The sequence below is a fragment of the Semicossyphus pulcher genome, unplaced genomic scaffold, assembly GCF_022749685.1.
Source record: "Semicossyphus pulcher isolate SPU_LCO1_2020_fin unplaced genomic scaffold, fSemPul1.0.p SCAF_25, whole genome shotgun sequence".
Lineage (NCBI taxonomy): Eukaryota > Metazoa > Chordata > Actinopteri > Labriformes > Labridae > Semicossyphus > Semicossyphus pulcher.
Window position 1 is genome coordinate 2,673,025 of NW_027211699.1, and position 17,401 is coordinate 2,690,425.

The 17,401-nt window shown below is 39.9% G+C and overlaps 3 protein-coding genes across 3 annotated transcripts; 1 reads left to right on the forward strand and 2 right to left on the reverse strand.

The window, feature by feature from the left end:
* Positions 1-595: 595 nt before the first annotated feature.
* Positions 596-4,298, reverse strand: mylpfa (myosin light chain, phosphorylatable, fast skeletal muscle a). The gene is made up of 7 exons (XM_069675901.1): positions 4,193-4,298; positions 3,384-3,482; positions 2,357-2,432; positions 2,171-2,275; positions 1,699-1,777; positions 1,557-1,605; positions 596-1,444 (listed from the first exon to the last, which is right to left on the reverse strand). The coding sequence occupies exons 1-7, from the start codon at positions 4,193-4,195 to the stop codon at positions 1,343-1,345; spliced, it is 513 nt and encodes a 170-aa protein (XP_069532002.1). The 5' UTR covers positions 4,196-4,298; the 3' UTR covers positions 596-1,342.
* Positions 4,299-8,764: 4,466 nt separating this feature from the next.
* On the reverse strand, positions 8,765-10,771 carry pheta2 (PH domain containing endocytic trafficking adaptor 2). Its single transcript, XM_069676328.1, has 3 exons — positions 10,564-10,771; positions 10,171-10,474; positions 8,765-10,058 (listed from the first exon to the last, which is right to left on the reverse strand). The coding sequence occupies exons 1-3, from the start codon at positions 10,642-10,644 to the stop codon at positions 9,655-9,657; spliced, it is 789 nt and encodes a 262-aa protein (XP_069532429.1). The 5' UTR covers positions 10,645-10,771; the 3' UTR covers positions 8,765-9,654.
* Positions 10,772-12,782: 2,011 nt separating this feature from the next.
* cd2bp2 (CD2 (cytoplasmic tail) binding protein 2) lies at positions 12,783-16,894 on the forward strand. The gene is made up of 7 exons (XM_069676327.1): positions 12,783-12,870; positions 13,192-13,270; positions 13,812-13,941; positions 14,749-14,906; positions 14,987-15,572; positions 15,686-15,771; positions 16,603-16,894. The coding sequence occupies exons 2-7, from the start codon at positions 13,196-13,198 to the stop codon at positions 16,711-16,713; spliced, it is 1,146 nt and encodes a 381-aa protein (XP_069532428.1). The 5' UTR covers positions 12,783-12,870; positions 13,192-13,195; the 3' UTR covers positions 16,714-16,894.
* Positions 16,895-17,401: the final 507 nt, after the last annotated feature.

Sequence of the window (17,401 nt, forward strand, 5' to 3'; positions counted from 1 at the left end):
GGACCTTTCTGTGTGTTTGCATGTTCTCCCCGTGCTTGTGTGGGTTCCCTCCGAGTACTTCTGCTTCCTCACAGTCCAAAGACATGCTTGTTAGGTTCATTGGTGACTCTAAATTTCCCGTGGGTGTAAGTGTGAGGGTGAAAGGTTGTATGTGTCAGCCCTGTGACTGACTGGCGATCCCCCACCACCCCACCTCTCGCCCAGTGACAGCAACGACCCTGAACAGGATAAGCGGTATAGTAGATAATGGATGTTATGTATTGATCTGATTTACCTTTCCGGCTCCTGGTTCTACGTGCAAAGAAGCTCCACTAGAGGTCACTAGATTGATATTAATGAGGGATTTTGCTGCTATTTCACCATGCCAAGTCAAATCTGCTTTTAACCGACCGATCATTATCTTACTGTTCTGTTTTCTTATAAACATTTTAACTTTATTTTCTGCACCTTGATCATTTTATACTGTACATTGCTTTTACTGTCTTTGCTATTTTTTTTGTCTTTGAGTACTTTTTAAAGCGCTAAAATACATGTATTATTATGCCTGTTTCCTCCCTTGAACCCTGTCCCCCAGAGCCACTGAACAGAGACACTATTTTACAAAAGGAAAGAGATTTTATTCACAGTTTGTCCCTTTTATTCATTACAGAGGAAAGGCGAGGAAGAGTCCAGTTACTGAAGTCGTGACAGCTTATGGAAAAGAAGAGGATTTAATGGATGCAGGAAGGAGTGGCGGGAAAGATAACGAAGATTTGAATGTTTTCTTTCGGCCCTTTCCCTCCTCTCCTTTGTTCCTTTTTATTTCACTTTTCAAGGAAAAAAGTTGCCATCACTTTAAGGAGGCAACTTTTGTCCTCTCTAACCCGCACATGCTCTCCCTCCTCTCACCTCTTTCACCCAGGAGGACATCTTCAGAATTTGGAATGAGGTCCTCATATTTTGTAAACCTCCCCTCTCCTCGGATAGCGAGGGAAGCAGAGGGGCACATTTCATTCACACAAACATCTCAGAGTGAAGTGACAGGGCAGGTAGACATGAAGAGGTGAGAAGACAGAAGGATGGTTGCAAGGAAAGAAAAGGTTTTTGAGAAAAGCGTGTGGATGGAAATGATGTTACAAGATAATTTTATTGAAAATCACCCCTATTCCCCATAAGCAAACATAGACACCTCATGGGCATCAGCCCTCTCGTGTGTCCGTGTGACAAGTCTTTGGTGTGAACACGAGCGGGCGAGCACATGGAGTTTACACAACAGGTGGGCAGGGGGAAGAGGAGGAAAGAAAAGGGCGGGGAAGGCAGAATAGCAAAGGGATTGCTGTTGTTTTGTCTTCTAGCTTTCTCTTTACTCCTCCTTCTCCTCTCCGTGTGTGATGACGTAGCAGATGTTCTTGTAGTCTACGTTGCCGGCAACATCTGGGGGGAAGGCGGCCCACATGTTCTTAATCTGAGGGAGAAATGTGATGGTTGGAATTTAGGAATGACGGGTGACACACCAAGCTCACACTATACATCTTTATGTTGCAGGTGGATGGTTACAGTAGGTAATGAGATTTTACCTCATCCTTTTGGAACCTGTCGCACTGAGTGGTCAAAAGCTCCTCAAGGCTGGAACGGGCAAACAGACAGGTATTAAATTTAAATTCATCACATTTGGACATGCATGATGAACATTAAAATTATTTTGATTAAAGTGCTCACAATTCCTTCTTGATGGATCCAGTACCCTCGGGGTCCAGGACCTTGAAGGCGCTGAGAATAACGTCCTCAGGGTCAGCACCTGGTGAGGGACAGGAAGAGGTTAGTTTGCTAGCAATACTTCACAATAAAAGTACTAAATTGTGAGGAAAAGTCCTGCTTTAAAGAAGACATTAAGTCATAAACTGACCATGTATTTTGTATATGAAATGTCAGAAAAGCAACATGTAACCTTTCCTTTAATATCAATTAGGTTGAGTAAAAAAGTATAGGTATAGTTTTAAGCTCTGAAATGATGTGGAGTAGAGCTATAAAGTAGCATTAAAATGGAAATACTTAAGTACAAGTGCCTCAATATTATAACTAAGTGCAGTCCTTGAGTAGATGTACTTAGTGACAGTTAACTTCTTTGTAATGAAAATGACATAAGACAAAAACAATGTGGGAGTGACAGTCTGTAAAATTAGAAGCCCACCCTTCAGCTTCTCTCCGAACATGGTGAGGAAGACAGTGAAGTTGATGGGGCCGCTGGCCTCCTTGATCATGGCCTCCAGCTCCTCATTCTTCACGTTCAGCTGGCCTGAAGAGCCCATAAAAAACAGATTACTACAAGCAACCAAAGTCACACATGCTTTTTTAACTTAACGTCGATCCAACTCACCCATTGAAGCCAGCACGTCCCTCAGATCATCTTTGCTGATGATACCATCTCTGTTCTGGTCAATGATTGTGAAAGCCTAAAGAGAGGAGAAGCAGATTATGAGTGGAAGGAAGCACTTAGGAGGCATGTAAGCTGTCTGGCCTTGAGGAGGGGAGCAGGGAGGGGGGGTACGGGGGTGCTTAAGGTCCCCCTAAGTTTTTCCTTACACGATAATCTTGGAAAGTATCATTAGGGAACAGCTGTCTGATCTCCTCACCCGGTGGAACTTACGCCAATGAAATTCAAGATAACCCCTTGGACTTACGCTTGAACTCAGTTACAGACCTCTCTCATCACCCTCCCTCCACGCCTTCTCTCCCTCTCTCTCACACACACACACACACCCACACCCTTCCTCCTGCTGATAGAAAATACATCAACCCCTGCCTGGCTCTTTCCATTTGTGACGCGCTAAGATCATCCTAATCATCATGGCATACATTCCCAGAGTGGCACTGAAGACGCCCGTATCACTTATCGCAGGAGGAATGTTCTTTCTATTCGCAGCACACTGAAAACGCCAACATCATTCAAACCCTTATAAAATCCCATCTCTCTGAACCTGAATGAACTCCACTAAATACGCGTTACTAAGTCCAGTTCTGCTTGGCCTCCCAGCCTTCAGCGAGAGCTTTAAGGAGATGTCTGAGTGACAGCTGGATGGGAGGTCAAAGGTCGACAAAATGCGGAGAGCTTCAGATGGTGTGAGAAATTTCAGAGCTCCCTCCTAATGACATTCTCGCGCTTATTAAACTGTCAGGGGAGAAGAGGGGGGCCCGCAAAATAGCAACTGCTGTGAAAGTGGATCTGAAGGCTGCTTAACCAAACTCTAATTTTAGTTATCGTCTCAGGGAAATTTGACTTGAAAATTCAGAAACGGACCTTTCTATCTTTCTACCTACAGATGTTTACTGCTTCCTGAGGCTGCCAGGAACGATGCTCATACAAGAGGGGATGGAGTGTGGCTTTGTGGCAGGACAAACCTCACCTCTTTGTACTCCTGAATCTGGCTCTGCTCAAACATGGAGAACACATTGGAGGAGCCGCCATCTCCTGCTGCCTGCCTCCTCTTGGCCTTCTTTGGTGCCTGGAGGACAAACACAGGAGTGAAATCTTCGGGTAAGTTTGTTAGCTTTTGGCTAGAACAGGCACAGTTATGCTACTGAGTTCTGTACAGGCAGTGGTTGTCAACTTTTCTAGCTTTTGACCCCTTAAGATTAAGGAATCCATGCATGCATATATCCACCAAAAAGATGGCTTTTCCCTTTAAAACGTGTTTTATTTTGAAAGGGTAAAACTACATAAGATGAGGAAAAAAAGGTTTTAAAATATTGCAATTAATTTTCTGTAACAGAAGAATATTTTACTTGATTTTTGTCCAACCAATCATGTCACGACCCCGTAAGGAGGTCTTGACCCCCATGACGGGAATCCTCAGGTTAGTAGAAACGTTTTTGGACTGACGACATAACATGACAATATTCTATGCAACTAGTTTATGAGCATGACAGAGGCGTTAAAAATTGGCCTTTGCATGCAATCTAAATTTTACATCACATAAGTTAGCATCCTTAAAACTGCATCACCAAGAACTGCAAACATCCACAAGAAAAGTCCAGAATCACTTGATCTACTGGAAAGGTTGACAACTGCTCCCATCAGTTACGTTAATATTATTTCAAGCTTCAACAAAAAAAAGCATCAAAAAGTGGAGTTTATTCCAAAGGGTTGGTCTGAGTCCCCTGTAGATATTTCCAGCAGCAGAGAGTGCAGTGATGAGGGAACCCTGGTACTCACCATCTTGAGACGGTAAGAGCAGAGGTTAGGATGATCAGGAGGGAGAAGACAGGGTGAAGCCGCGTTATACTCTCATCCCGGGGGGCTTATATACCCCTGCGCAGGCCAATCTAACTTTAGCCGCAGCCTCAAGTTTGGATGGGGATAAAAAAGAGAGAGAGGGAGAGAGAGGATGGTCTCTGATGAACTGATGGTAAAAGTGAAGGAGACAGAGCGACGGGACAGCGTATCACCTTACAGCAGATCAGAAATAGAACCAGGAGTCTTGGAATTAAGTAAACCTGATAGCTGAGGGACCGCGCTTTAAATTTGCAGTCCCACTTGGACTAATAAGGACATTCGGGACATAGATGCTCGTTGGACCAGAGGACACTGTCCCTCCACCCTCCTTCTGATCACATCCATCTGCCCGCAGAGACACAGTGGCCACTCGCTGACTTTATTTTTGGTTTGTGATGTCCATTGCTATATTACAGACGGGGATACAAGCATTCTATACCCTCAGCAACTGATGCAGCTATTACCCTGTATGTGCACAGGTCGGCTTTCTTATTTTAAGTTGTGATAAAGTAATGATGCTAAGGTCAGATTTGGGATTTTCCCATACAAGTTATTACTCACTCCGTATATATAGCCACTATTGCATGACAGCATCTGGCTCGTACCTAGGATTAATCAAAATATCTCTTTACACAACAAGCAATATGGAGGAACAGATATTTTTATGTCGGCTGCACAGGGAAAGTTTTAAATACTTAAAGTAAATGGTTAATATATATTCATCCATTGGGATTTTTTATCTTGGAAATGTATACTTGAGCATGTATGTATTATATACTGTATATCTCTATATTCCCTTATGTTTTATTATAAATGCCATCTGTGCTTCACTTAATTAATGACACATTTTTATTTAGTTTTCCTTTTCTTTTGCTTTCATTTTTCGATTTTTCATGTTGTTCTCTGTATGGTGAACAATTTACACAACTGACATAATTATGAATTTCATTATTTGTAATTAGGCATAAAAATATAGCTTGAAAGATTTGTAAAAAAATGAACATAACAATTTTCTAACGGAAAACAACCCTTATTCTAAGAATATAATATTATTAGTTACAGTCCAAAGTTATCATCTTTGGATCTTCTTGTTGTCATAAGAAACTAAATCTTTTATTGTGAGGCACAATTTAGAAGGAAACACAGAAAAATAAATTCATTCAATCATTACAAATATACCAAATACATTTTTTAAATGTATTTATCGTGTGCTTAAAAATATCGAAGTGGTGGAGGGAATAGGCCAAGTTTAATAATTACTTAAAGTAATAAGATCAACAATGTAAACATGTCCAGCATTCAGTCAAATCAATGTGTTAAAATCTTTCATTGTTGTAACTGATTGATGTTCAGCTAGCTTTAAATTCTTCTTATACTGTCAAGTACTTAATAATAATAATAATTATTATTATAATAATTATAATAAAAATACATTTGATTTATATAGCGCTTTAAAGACACTTTTTCATGTTAAAATAATAGCAAAGACAGTAAAAGCAATAAACAATGTAAAACCAATGCAGAAATTACAGTTAAATATGCATGTATATAAAAGAAAACAATTACAACAACAAATGGGTGGTCACAGATTCAAAACAGATTTAAATAAGTGGGTTTTGAGTCCCGTTTTGAAAGAGGAGAGAGTCTGAGGTGTTAGGGGAGAGAGTTCCAGAGGGTCCAGTGGTTCCCAACCTTGGGCTCAGGTTCCTTCAAAGGGCCGGAAGATAAACCTATGGGGCCGTACGATGATTAATGGGATAGGAAATAAGAAAAAATAAAAGTTTTCCATAGAAAGATTTGTTGGGTTTTTTTGTATAATTTTAGGAGTCTGTATTTCTTTCTACTTTTGGGCCTCAAAATGATTTTTCTAATTACAATATTAGCCTTAAAATCTTGTAGAGTAGAAGTATAAAGAGGCATAAAATGTAAAGTGAAATATTAAGATACAATACTTAGTGTTTTCCAGAACTTTAACAATTATGTAATAGTGAAATAGTCTGTCACAGTTAAATGTTTCATGAGTAGAAACATTAAAATGCCGCATTTAATTTGAGTATCTTGTTTCTGATTCATGTTTTAGGGGTGGACGGTAGCTCAGTCTGTAGGGACTTGGCTTGGGAACCGGAGGGAGGCCAGTTCATGTCCTAATACTGACCAAGCATGGGATTGGGGCTGGTAGCTGGAGAGGTGCCAGTTCCTTTCCTGGGCACCGTCGAGGTGTCCTTAAGCAAAGCACCGAATACCCCACTGCTTGGGGTGCATGTCCATGTGCAGCCCCCTCACACTCACATCTCTCCGTTAATGCATGTCCATAGGGTCCTGTTTGTGTATGTGTGTGTTAATAAAGTATCTCTTCTTCTTCTTTTATTTTGTTTGTTTTTTCTGAGTACAGGACACTGGTTGGAACAACAACACTTGAGTCAAGTGAAAGCACCATTATCCTCTGGCTGCAATCACCACTACAGAAGTGTGCGTATGGTAATTTGCCACAGTTGTGTACACTTTCCCACCTGTTTGCCCCCAGCTGCCCCCTCCCTATTGCGCAGTGCACCCACCCTTAAATATAAGGGGATTACTCTGCAGGGTGATGGCAGCAGACATTCCCAGAGCACAGAAAAGGAACAGCTGAGGGCGACCAAAATAGCTAAATAAACTTGGCGGTCAGCCATTGGCGGTCCCTCAGAGTAAATCACTGCCCGTAATTTGTGTTTTCATGTTCTTATATCCAAATTTACTTTGGAGATAATCTCTTTTCATTTCATTAACAACTTTGTTAATCTTGTCTATTGGTTTATTTTCGCCTCGTGTCTCAGCTCTCTGGACTGTTTGTGTTTCCACTCCGCTCTGATGTTTGAGTCACGTCTTTACTGGTGTCCAGTCCTGCGTTAATTTGGATGAGACAGACGTTTGTTTGTCTCTGGTGTTCATGACATTCAGACCCGACCCTAGCTGTCAGTCCTCTACTTGACCTTTGACCCCTGGTTCACGTGTTTATCACCACCTTGTTGCAGGACTTAAATATGGCACAGCACTTGTTCTGATTGATATTTCTACTGTTTAAAAAGATTTAAGCAGGAAGTTGTAAGCTCTATGATGCAGTTTTGCTCCTAGATTTTATTCAGATTGAAAAGAAAACATCATTTTATCTGTTTAATGCCCTTAAACTTGAGGTGAATTGTGCATATAATCATTTTAATACCATTATACTTTAATTATGAGAATGAGCTGAGACATCCCAATCTTTTCACAGGCGCTCAGCTGCTGCCGTTTACCGACCTGCCAACGCGCTTGTAAAATAACAAAAAGGTCTCATCACAATGTGTTTACACGCTGCCATCCTGAGGAAGTGTCTGCATACAGATGTGCATTTCTGAGGGCCTTTGCTGTCATGTGATAGCTGTTGGCACGCTCCCCTGAAGCCATCCATCAATGTTGAGGTGATAGTATGTCAGTCTGTGGGGTCAGGAATGTGGAGAAGCTGCCGGGTTGTCCTTTGGAGGAGGACGTCGTTAAAGCTACTGTGACAGGAGAGATGTCACAGTTTGTAATGTAATACTGTTAGTGTTTGATAACCTACCAGTCTCCGGTGGCCCTGTTTTTATTTGGCCTCTTTCAGGATTGTGTTGCATTCATTGTCAGTCAGTAAATCTTAAGATTAAGGTCCACGAAGACGTCGACGTTTGCTTTTCCAGACTTGTGAAATTGAGCAGCAGCTGCATTTGTTTTCTCTGCATACTTCTATGTAACAGTGAGCTGTTTCCGACTTAATCACACCTCTGAGATTATACAGGGGGTTCAGACAGATCCAGAGTCAGCAACGTACCAGCAGCACCCTCTGCTGTTCAAATCCTCTACTTACAGTTAGGTATCGTGCCTTTGTACTGTGGTGGCTTTTTGTCTGTAAAAGAGACAGCAAGTTAATTTTCTCTTTGCATACATTTCCTCTTAAAGCTGCTTTATGTACACTATAAATATTATACTTGCTTCAATGATTCTACTTAATAAATTCAGGCCTCTGCTCTAATTAAAGTGGATATATTTTCTATATAGTTCCTTATTATAGTGGGAAAATGTTTTGTTTTTTAAAAGTTTTACTGGAACAGGGCTGCACGGTGGTGCAGTGGTCAGCACTGTTGCCTCACAGCTTGAAGGTTCCTGGTTCGAATCCTGGTTCGGACAAAGTGGGCCTTTCTGTGTGGAGTTTGCATGTTCTCCTCATGCATGCGTACTTCCTCCAACAGTCCAAAGACAAAAAATTGTGAATGTGAGCATGAAAGGTTGTCTGTCTCTGTGATCGATGGCCGATCAGTCCAGGGTGCACCCCACCTCACGCCCAGTGACAGCTGGGATAGGTTCCAGCCCTGCGACCCTGAACAGGATAAGAAGCATAGATAATGGACGGATGGACCAGAAACCAGAGTTGTCTTATATATTGTATGTCTTTTTGCAGATGCATGGCTGTGTATTTGAACCTATTGATTATGAGACATTTAAGTCAATAGACCCATTTTATTTTCCAGGCAATGAAAAATGTGTAATACTTTTTGCTTAAAGCTGCATTTCGACCTTTATATATCATGGATGAGAAGGATAATTGCATAACGTGAAAACAAAACAGCTCAGCGATGTGTGAATATTATAATATGTTGAGAACAATTATTGCAGGTGTTGTTCTAAATATCAGACATTATCATAAAGTCAGTGTACAATTAGGTTTATAATTAGAGGATCAAGTAACGACAGCTGGTTGATTATGAAACATTTTAAGTTACCAGATCAGTTAAATTTTTCATGCAGGGAAAAATGTATGAAACTCTTTGCTTAATACTGCTTCATAAAGCCTTTTCATGCCATGAAAATATGCATTAATTGCACCATTTGGGAATAATAAACTGCTAAGGTTAAGCATTTGCAGTTACATGAGTATATAGAACCAGACACAGAACATGTGTTTTTCATGGAAGACATTTCAACATGTAAAAAAAAAAAAAGCATGTGTAAAGAATGAAACTAATTATGGCTTAATTCCATTTAGCTGCTTCAGTTTCTAGGTTTGTGCATGCTGGCTCACTTTTACACTGTGACAGCTTATTGGGACAATGGGAAAGAATGGAGACACTGTTATTGTGTTGACATTCAATTAAATCCAGTGGGAAAAGGCCTTTCTGAACACTCCAATGGACACTTTAAGGCCGCCTTGGCTCAGGAAATTACAACTTTCTGTAAACTAACAGAAATAATCTGAACTCTGAAATGGACAAACATTTAGCATATTTACAGATGTCTGGGCCTCAGTATGTTTTCAAAGTTACTGTATAGTTCACACATGGCAGGCTCAGTTCCTTTTTTAACACACATGAACCAATCCTCACTTCCTCCTTAAATGTCTGTGTGCTTTTTTTTCACCCCAGGTTGATGAGGTCTCCATCACTGTTCTCCACTTCTGCTTGTCGACTCCTCAGCCACTCCTCCCTCGCTTTCTTCACTTCCTGCCCATAATAATCATGTAGTTTGCTGAAGTCCTCCAGCGGATCGAAACCCACTAAAGGCCATTCTCCGTACAAGGGTGCCGGTCCATTAAGCGGTGTGACGTGAGCGTTTCTCCTGTGCCAAAGTTTTGGGGACTTTTTAGTTACCACTTTAGAGGGTCCTGATGGTGCGTTAAAAACAGTGCTGGCACTGAAGCTCCTCCCCTCCCTGACTGCTGCTGATGAGCTCTGCACGGGGAGGAAGAAGTGGGGCTGTTTGAGGCCGCTGACCGAGGAGCTGTGATGAGATTCACCAGAGTTTTGTTGCTGTTTAGCTTCTGGAAACAGGAAAACAACAACAAAAAATGACTTATATTAATATTATAAAGGTAATTTGCAAAGGATTGTTAGCTGATAAATGAATTGTTTATGTATGGTAACATGACCCACCTTCATACTGCCTCCCCAGGTCTCTCAGCAGCAGGGAGAGGTAACAGTGGCTTGCTGAGAGCAGAGCCTTCACCCAGCTGTCCAGAGTCTGACCATTCCCTGCAGAAAACCTGTAGGTTCTCAGACCAGGCCCTTCAAACACCAGCGAGAAGGCAAACTGTCCATCCGACTCGGCGCGCCTCACCAAACAGCCCTCCAGAACAATGACACCCAGCAGGTGTCGGTCAGCCGGGCGCTCCTGGTAGAAGAGCAGGTTGGCCTTCAGGACAAACCAGCGCCTGTGGTAGGTTGCAGTTCTCTCTTTCTGTGGAGAGAGACGTCAAAGTAAAGCAGGATTAGGGAATCATACTTTACATATGTTATGTAATGTGTGTGTTTTCTGTTAATCCAGACCTTTTTGTAGAGATATCCCTCTTTATCCACGGGAGAGGTGCATGAGAGGTAATGCGTCAGAATCTTCTCATGGAGCTTCATCACAACACCTAAAGAAGAGTGTTTTAAATATTTAAAAAACTACGTAGAAATGATACTTTACAAACTGCATGACATGAAGCAGTGGAACATTTTCAAGACATATTTAAATACAGAAAAGAAAACTGATGACTACTGTGCCTAAGTACAACTTTATGATGCTTCCACTTCATTTTAGTATTTCCGTTTTATACTTTAAACTCTATTTCACTACAACACAGAGGGAACTCCACTACATTTTCTGACCTACATATGTTATTAGCTGCTTTTCAAATAAAGTTTTTACATTTAAAATAACAATGACAAACTTAAAGAAGAAAAAAAAGTTTCGAAGAGCATCAAAGACTGTTTCTAGTTTGGGCCTGTTGTCACACTTTTGATGTGTGTGCGTTGTTATCACTTCCACCAAAGAGTCATTTCCCCTCTGAAAGTACTCACATGATTTCATTATTAGTTTAAGGTACATTAAAAAGAAGTAAAATTACTTAATATTTCACAAACAGAACTTTGGTCTTTCCTCTTCCATCAAACGTCTCAGAATCCTCAGATTAATTTTTTTAACGTAAACGTTTTCAGCATTGACCAAGCTTTAGTCAAAACTAGCCTCATACTGGATACAGCAGTTAAATACTTCATACATATTCATGCATGAGTAATCGCTAATGCAACATATTAATTAATTTCCAGCAACCATTTTTCAGCAGAACAAATACTTATATTCTAAATATTCTGCTTTAACACTTAAAGTGGCTGATGTTTAGCATATAATACCTGTTATGGAATTTTTTTTCATCAAAGCGTTTGTATTTAAATAGCATTCTTACACGAGGAAGAAATTACCTGCAGAAAATAGATAGATAGATAGATAGATAGATAGATAGATAGGTAGGTAGGTAGATGTTCTACTTCTATATTAGTTCTCTTATATTGACTCAGACAGTAGTGACAGCATAGAGAATAGTGACTCAGACTTACCTCTGCCAGTGCTGAATGCCCCACAGGGTCACTTTATCCTCCCACACAGTCTTTACATTATTTACATTTACAGATATTTTCTCCTCTTCCTCAGCGTTCCTAAACGTGAAGCCAATTGCTGTCTGTCACTTCGATGCATCCACAACCAGACAGTGTTTGAATGTATAGTTTCAGGTTACTAACACCGGTTCTCCCACGGGTACAAGAGGACGAGTGTTGAAATATAAATAACTCGACCCACTTCCTGGTAACAAAATCCTGACACATTATATGCTCTCTCTCTCCCCTACGCTTCAGTCTCCCCTACGCTGCTGGATCAGCCAGAACCAGCGGTGGAAACCAGCCTCCCTGACAAGAGCTGCTACCTGGAAGTTAGATGCTGGATGTTGACGTGAGGGCTGATGTATTTGCCTCAGCTCTTTCACTTCTGCATTTTGGGGTCCTTCTTTAAATTTCAGGTGGGTTTTTGGGGTTTTTTTTCTTACAGGGATAGAGATTATGTCTTCAGGGAAGTGCACAGCTTCTTTTAAAATATAATAAATATGTGTTTATAACTTATGCAATGTTTTAAACGATCTTTTCTGCTGTCTAGTTTAATTTCATTCCACATGTCAATTAATATTGTATCAATAAAAAGTAAACACAAACTGCTGTGACTTCTTGAAAATGTAATTCCTTTGATTTTTGTATCTATTTATGGCACACATTTATCCTTTTTTATCCTTACAGGCCTCAAGGAATTCCAAATCTAAAAGAGTTCTTAATGAAGAGATTAACAGGGCTTTTTATACTGTGGGGCCAGTACAGCATGTCTTCACAGATTGAATCAAGTGCCAAAATCATCTTGAGGCAATAGCTTAAACCTTATAACATTACAACTCATGGAAAGCCAAGCGTTATAACAGTTATAATGTATATACATATACATATACATATGACATGTGTTGAATTAACTTACACTGTCCTTACGTTTATTGATTTGTTGATATTATTTATTTCAATTTCAACATTTCAGTCTTATACAATTATAGTCACTCTCATAGAGCCTCATACTCATATATCTTCTTTCTTTCTTGTATTAAAAGGTATTTTTCCGGATCTTATATGTAAAATCTGACCTACCCTCCTCACTAGGTGGTGGCGGTAATGAGTCGTATCATGTTTACCAACCACTGTACGCCTTATGAAAATGCAGAAGAAGAAAACCAGCGAAGAAGAAACGAGAGCGAACGACGCTTGAATTACTATATTCAGGTTTTACCACATTTTCTATCTAAGTATCCCTTAATTAGCTTTGTTCGTGTATTTTCACATCAACAGAACATACTGTTAATATTGCAGTACTTTGCTACATATTACGTCTGGCAAAAGTATGACCTGTGCGAAATGCTTGTTCTGCAAGAACTGTGTGTTCACTGCAGTTGGCTAACATTTTTAGCAACAAAGCTAACACGAGTCCTGTTGTAACCGCGCGTATTTACAACGTTACCAGAATCTGTTCTTTTTAAGTGTAATAAAACTACTCACCACAGCTCCGTTTGAGTAATAAAACAGACACTGTCTTGCCCCCTGCAGCACCATGCCGAAGAGGAAAGTAACATTTGAGGACGGGAACGGGGAGATCGACCTGGATGACGACCTCCCAAACAAGAAGGTAGCACTGTCCCGTTCACGTCATTGCTTACCTACAAGTATATAATTTGATAAATAAATGATCACAGGTAATTTTATTCACAGCAGACATATTACAGCTCAAATACCATAATCAATATAAAAGTTTGCAGTCCAAAAAATACAATTTAAAAGACAATAACAAACACCACAATCTATTTATCCCTGGGTCCAGGGACCACCCCTATCTATTGCACTTCTGCTGCTCTACTTTATTAACGTGTAAGTGATATTATTTATTATGAAGAGTCAGTTATTTTGCGTTCAACCTTCCCAGGTGCGGGATCCTTTCTTTGTTGGCCTTTATGGACGCTTTTTCTACTTTCCCTTAGGGCTGTAATAAACCGTTTCCCTGCCAGACTGTGGGTACTTTAATGAATATATGGAGTGCTGTAGAGCTAAATTATTGAAAGTTAAGGACTAAAGTCAACATATATATACAGAGAAAAGAAAAGCCTTTAAAATATTTATTGTTAAATAATGGTCTGTGTAATATTTTCCTTGTCTTTCCTTACCTGAACTAGAGTTGCGAGGCTGTAAGTGGACCGGGCTCAAGGTTTAAGGGCAAACATTCCCTTGATAGCGACGAAGAGGATGAAGGGGATGACACAAAGAGCAGCAAATATGATATCCTGGCAAGTGATGATGTGGAAGGTATGTTAATATGAATTATTAAACTGTAGCTATAAAGTGATATGTGGCATAAAGGTGGTCTTGATTATGGAAGCCCTTAGCGAACATGCATCCATACATTTTATGTACCCCGTTTTTCCGTGATAACGAGATATTTCTGGTTGTTTTCTCGAGATCTCACCTTATTTTTCTCGTTATCTTGGGAAAACAAAACTGGTTTATAACAGATTCATTTGGCCCATTATGTCAAGATAACAAAGCTTGTTTTCTCATGATAACGGCATAATTTTCCAGCGATCTAGAAAACAACACAACAGGCTGGTCACTGTGATATTACAGACCAGGACATGCCATGCTGCTGTTGCCCACACTGATAAGGGAAGTGAAACCTGTTTCTGTGTTTGTTTTGTGCTTTTACAACTCTGGGGAAACGAGTTATGATCATCTGATGTTATGGTGGTGCCGCGTCGTTATCTCGTGATAACGAGATAAACAAGTCAAGATCTCGAGAAAACGACCAGAAATAACTCGTTATCACGGGAAAACGGAGAATATAATGTATGGATGCTTGTCCGCTAAGGGCTTCCGTACTTGATTACTTTAATGTGATACAATTTACAATTTTAAAGTACAATTTTTGAACATATTCATATGTTCTCAACAAGTAAAAATCTACAGGTTTTTTTTAGTGTTAACAATAAGTGGCTGATTTCTTTGTCACTGGAACATTGATGTGCATTTCTGTTATAAACAAGTGCCACAAGCCTTTTGCCTGAACATGGAGTTTTGGTAAATTTGTCACCAAGACCATAAAATTATGTTTTTAAGGCCAAGAGGGAGCAACAATCGACTTTGATGAGGGAGTTTCTATTACACCGTTCAACCTGGAGGAGGAGATGCAGGAAGGACACTTTGACTCTGAGGGAAACTACTTCATCAAAAAGGAAGAGCAGATCAGAGACAACTGGCTTGACAACATTGACTGGGTAATTGCATTTTAAGGACCTTTTCTTCGTCTTTGAAAACTTTTCAATCAGTGCACAATAATATATGTTTCTTCTTCTAGGTGAGAGTAAAAGAACAGCCTTTTAAACAAAAGAAGAAAGGCCTTGGAGCTAAGCGAACGCGCAGAGCCGGTGATGAGGATGAGGCTGAAGAAGAGAAACTGAGAGAAGAGCAGCGAGCAGACAAAGAAAACGAAGAGGAGGAGGAAGTGGAGGAGATGGAGCCTGCAGAGGACCCCCTGGCATCTTACACACAGCACCAGCTGACAGAAGCTGTTGTAGAACTGATGCTACCTGGGGAGACGGTCGCGGCAGCGCTCCGTCGGCTCGGAGGCCTTAAAGGACGGAAGAAGGGGAAGCTGAGGGAGGAGAGTGAACCCACGGAGGAGACTAAAAGGGATGCAGAAAAGCTCGACAGGCTCACAGCACTGGCTGACAGATTGGTTGGATCTGGGATGTTTGAGATCTATCAACAGACTTATGAAAAACTGGCCTATTTGATGAAAAGCATGAGCAGCAAGCGACCAGCTGTGGGGGAGAAACCCAGTGGAGATGATGAAGGGGATGAACTTGACATGTTTGGGGATAAATTTGATGAGACGCATGTTGGAAAATCCGAGAACAAAGAGGACGAAGATGACCGGAATGGTTAATACGTGTTATTTGTTTACATAACCCATCAATATTACAAATCAACTTTGTTTGTTAATCCAGTTTCTTCTTCTTCTTCTTCTTCTTCTTCTTCTTCTTCTTCTTCTCAGTGAGTGATGCAGTGCAGTGGGAGTACAAATGGGAAAATGAGGATAATTCAGAAGTGTACGGCCCCTTCACGAGTCAGCAGATGCAGGTAATGTCTAAGCCCAGTTTTTAATAGAAAAGCAGTTCTTGAGTTTCTAGGTGATACAATGTAACAGGGTGCTTCTCAAATATGTGCTTCATTAGTTACAGATTGTGTCTGGTAATGTAGGTTTTTCTTTAGGTTATTACTAAATTATTGTTTTTTACAATGCAATTTTTTTTTTTTTTTAAAGAAGTTTCAAACCGATCTTAACAAACTTTGATGTGATTACCTCCGATGTCAGCCTAATGGCTACTTGTGGTAGCAGTTTAGCTTATATTACTGGACAATTAAAATCAGCGCTAATTGCTCAATAGACAACTATTTTGTCATTTTCAAGAATAAAAGTCAAACAATAGAATATTATTGGGGATACTTTACACTACTATGACATATAATTAAATATGTTTATCTTGTGAGCTAAACAAGGCATTTGAGGACAGCTTTGGGAAACACTGATTGACAGTATTCAACATTTTCTGACAGTTTATAGACAAAACAACTAACTGATTGATCAAGAAAATATTATATATTTGAATATTATTATGTTTAAATGGTACTGAAAAAGTGAGTTTATATCCCAAGATCACCATTAAATGGTCTCAGTCCAGTTAAATATAAGGAAATTATAGGGCCAGATTGCCCCAAATTTCCAGTACAAAATAGTATCTTAACTAATGCATAAACCCATTAATTTAGTACTTCTTCTGCAGACCAATGAACATACAAATGAGTAAATCCCATTAGGTAGTTTACTGGCTTATTTGGCTGCAGGCTGGGTCTACCTTTAACCTCAATCTGGCCAGGTGGGTTATAATCTTCTTATTGTCTGTTTTGCAGGATTGGGTGGATGAAGGCTATTTTAGCAGTGGTGTTTACTGCAGGAGGAAGGACCAGGAGGGATCCCAGTTCTACAACTCCAAGAGACTGGACTTTGATCTCTACACATGATTTATGTCGAGCATCAAGTGAATTACAACCATGACTGTCAGAAATTAGGGTTTTTGCCTTCAATCTTTTCATGCAGGGCTCTCAAAGGGTGTCAAATCTCTCGTTTTAACAGGGGCTTTGTTTTCTGTACATTGCTTTTAAATAAATAACTCATGTATGTGGTGTTGCTATCAGCCATTTTTGTTTTCCTGAAAACCGAATCACATTGTGTGTTCATTTTGAGACGCACTGAGGACAAATCATGTGGTGAACTCTTCATAGCCATTCTACTTACCCTATACCTTCATTCTGACATGAGTATTTTACAGGTGTGTACTTGCACTGTTAATAGTTAGAAATACTGCAGTACTAGCTTGTTAGTTTAATCCGATTACTTTCCAACCTCATTTAATCTATTCGATGGCCCTTTTTCCGTGAAGAAATGTATGTTTTCAGTGTAGTGGAATATGAGGATATTTAGGATAGAATGTAACTGCATACCACATCTTGTATTCATAATTAGAAAGTAACCTTTGGTAGTAAATAGATTATATCTGCCATACTTTAACATGGTCACTGATACATCAATTTTACCTCCAAAGTTTTAGAAAATACATAATTTATTAAATATTGAGCAAATTTGAATTATTTCTATTCTTTCACATCAGACTAGGCAAAAGATCAACATCCATCATATAATCTAGACTTG

What these genes read in the sequence shown, in the direction of transcription:
- cd2bp2 (XM_069676327.1), top strand. Translation starts at nt 13,196, where the DNA reads ATGCCGAAGAGGAAAGTAACATTTGAGGACGGGAACGGGGAGATCGAC. An exon ending in ACGACCTCCCAAACAAGAAG is followed by an intron (nt 13,271 to 13,811) that starts GTAGCACTGTCC and finishes TACCTGAACTAG; the next exon opens with AGTTGCGAGGCTGTAAGTGG. An exon ending in GGCTTGACAACATTGACTGG is followed by an intron (nt 14,907 to 14,986) that starts GTAATTGCATTT and finishes TTCTTCTTCTAG; the next exon opens with GTGAGAGTAAAAGAACAGCC.
- pheta2 (XM_069676328.1), bottom strand. Translation starts at nt 10,644, where the DNA reads ATGAAGCTCCATGAGAAGATTCTGACGCATTACCTCTCATGCACCTCT. An exon ending in AGGGATATCTCTACAAAAAG is followed by an intron (nt 10,475 to 10,563) that starts GTCTGGATTAAC and finishes CTCTCTCCACAG; the next exon opens with AAAGAGAGAACTGCAACCTA. An exon ending in CCTGGGGAGGCAGTATGAAG is followed by an intron (nt 10,059 to 10,170) that starts GTGGGTCATGTT and finishes TCCTGTTTCCAG; the next exon opens with AAGCTAAACAGCAACAAAAC.
- mylpfa (XM_069675901.1), bottom strand. An exon ending in GTTCGGAGAGAAGCTGAAGG is followed by an intron (nt 1,778 to 2,170) that starts GTGGGCTTCTAA and finishes GTCCCTCACCAG; the next exon opens with GTGCTGACCCTGAGGACGTT. An exon ending in ACAGGTTCCAAAAGGATGAG is followed by an intron (nt 1,445 to 1,556) that starts GTAAAATCTCAT and finishes TTTCTCCCTCAG; the next exon opens with ATTAAGAACATGTGGGCCGC.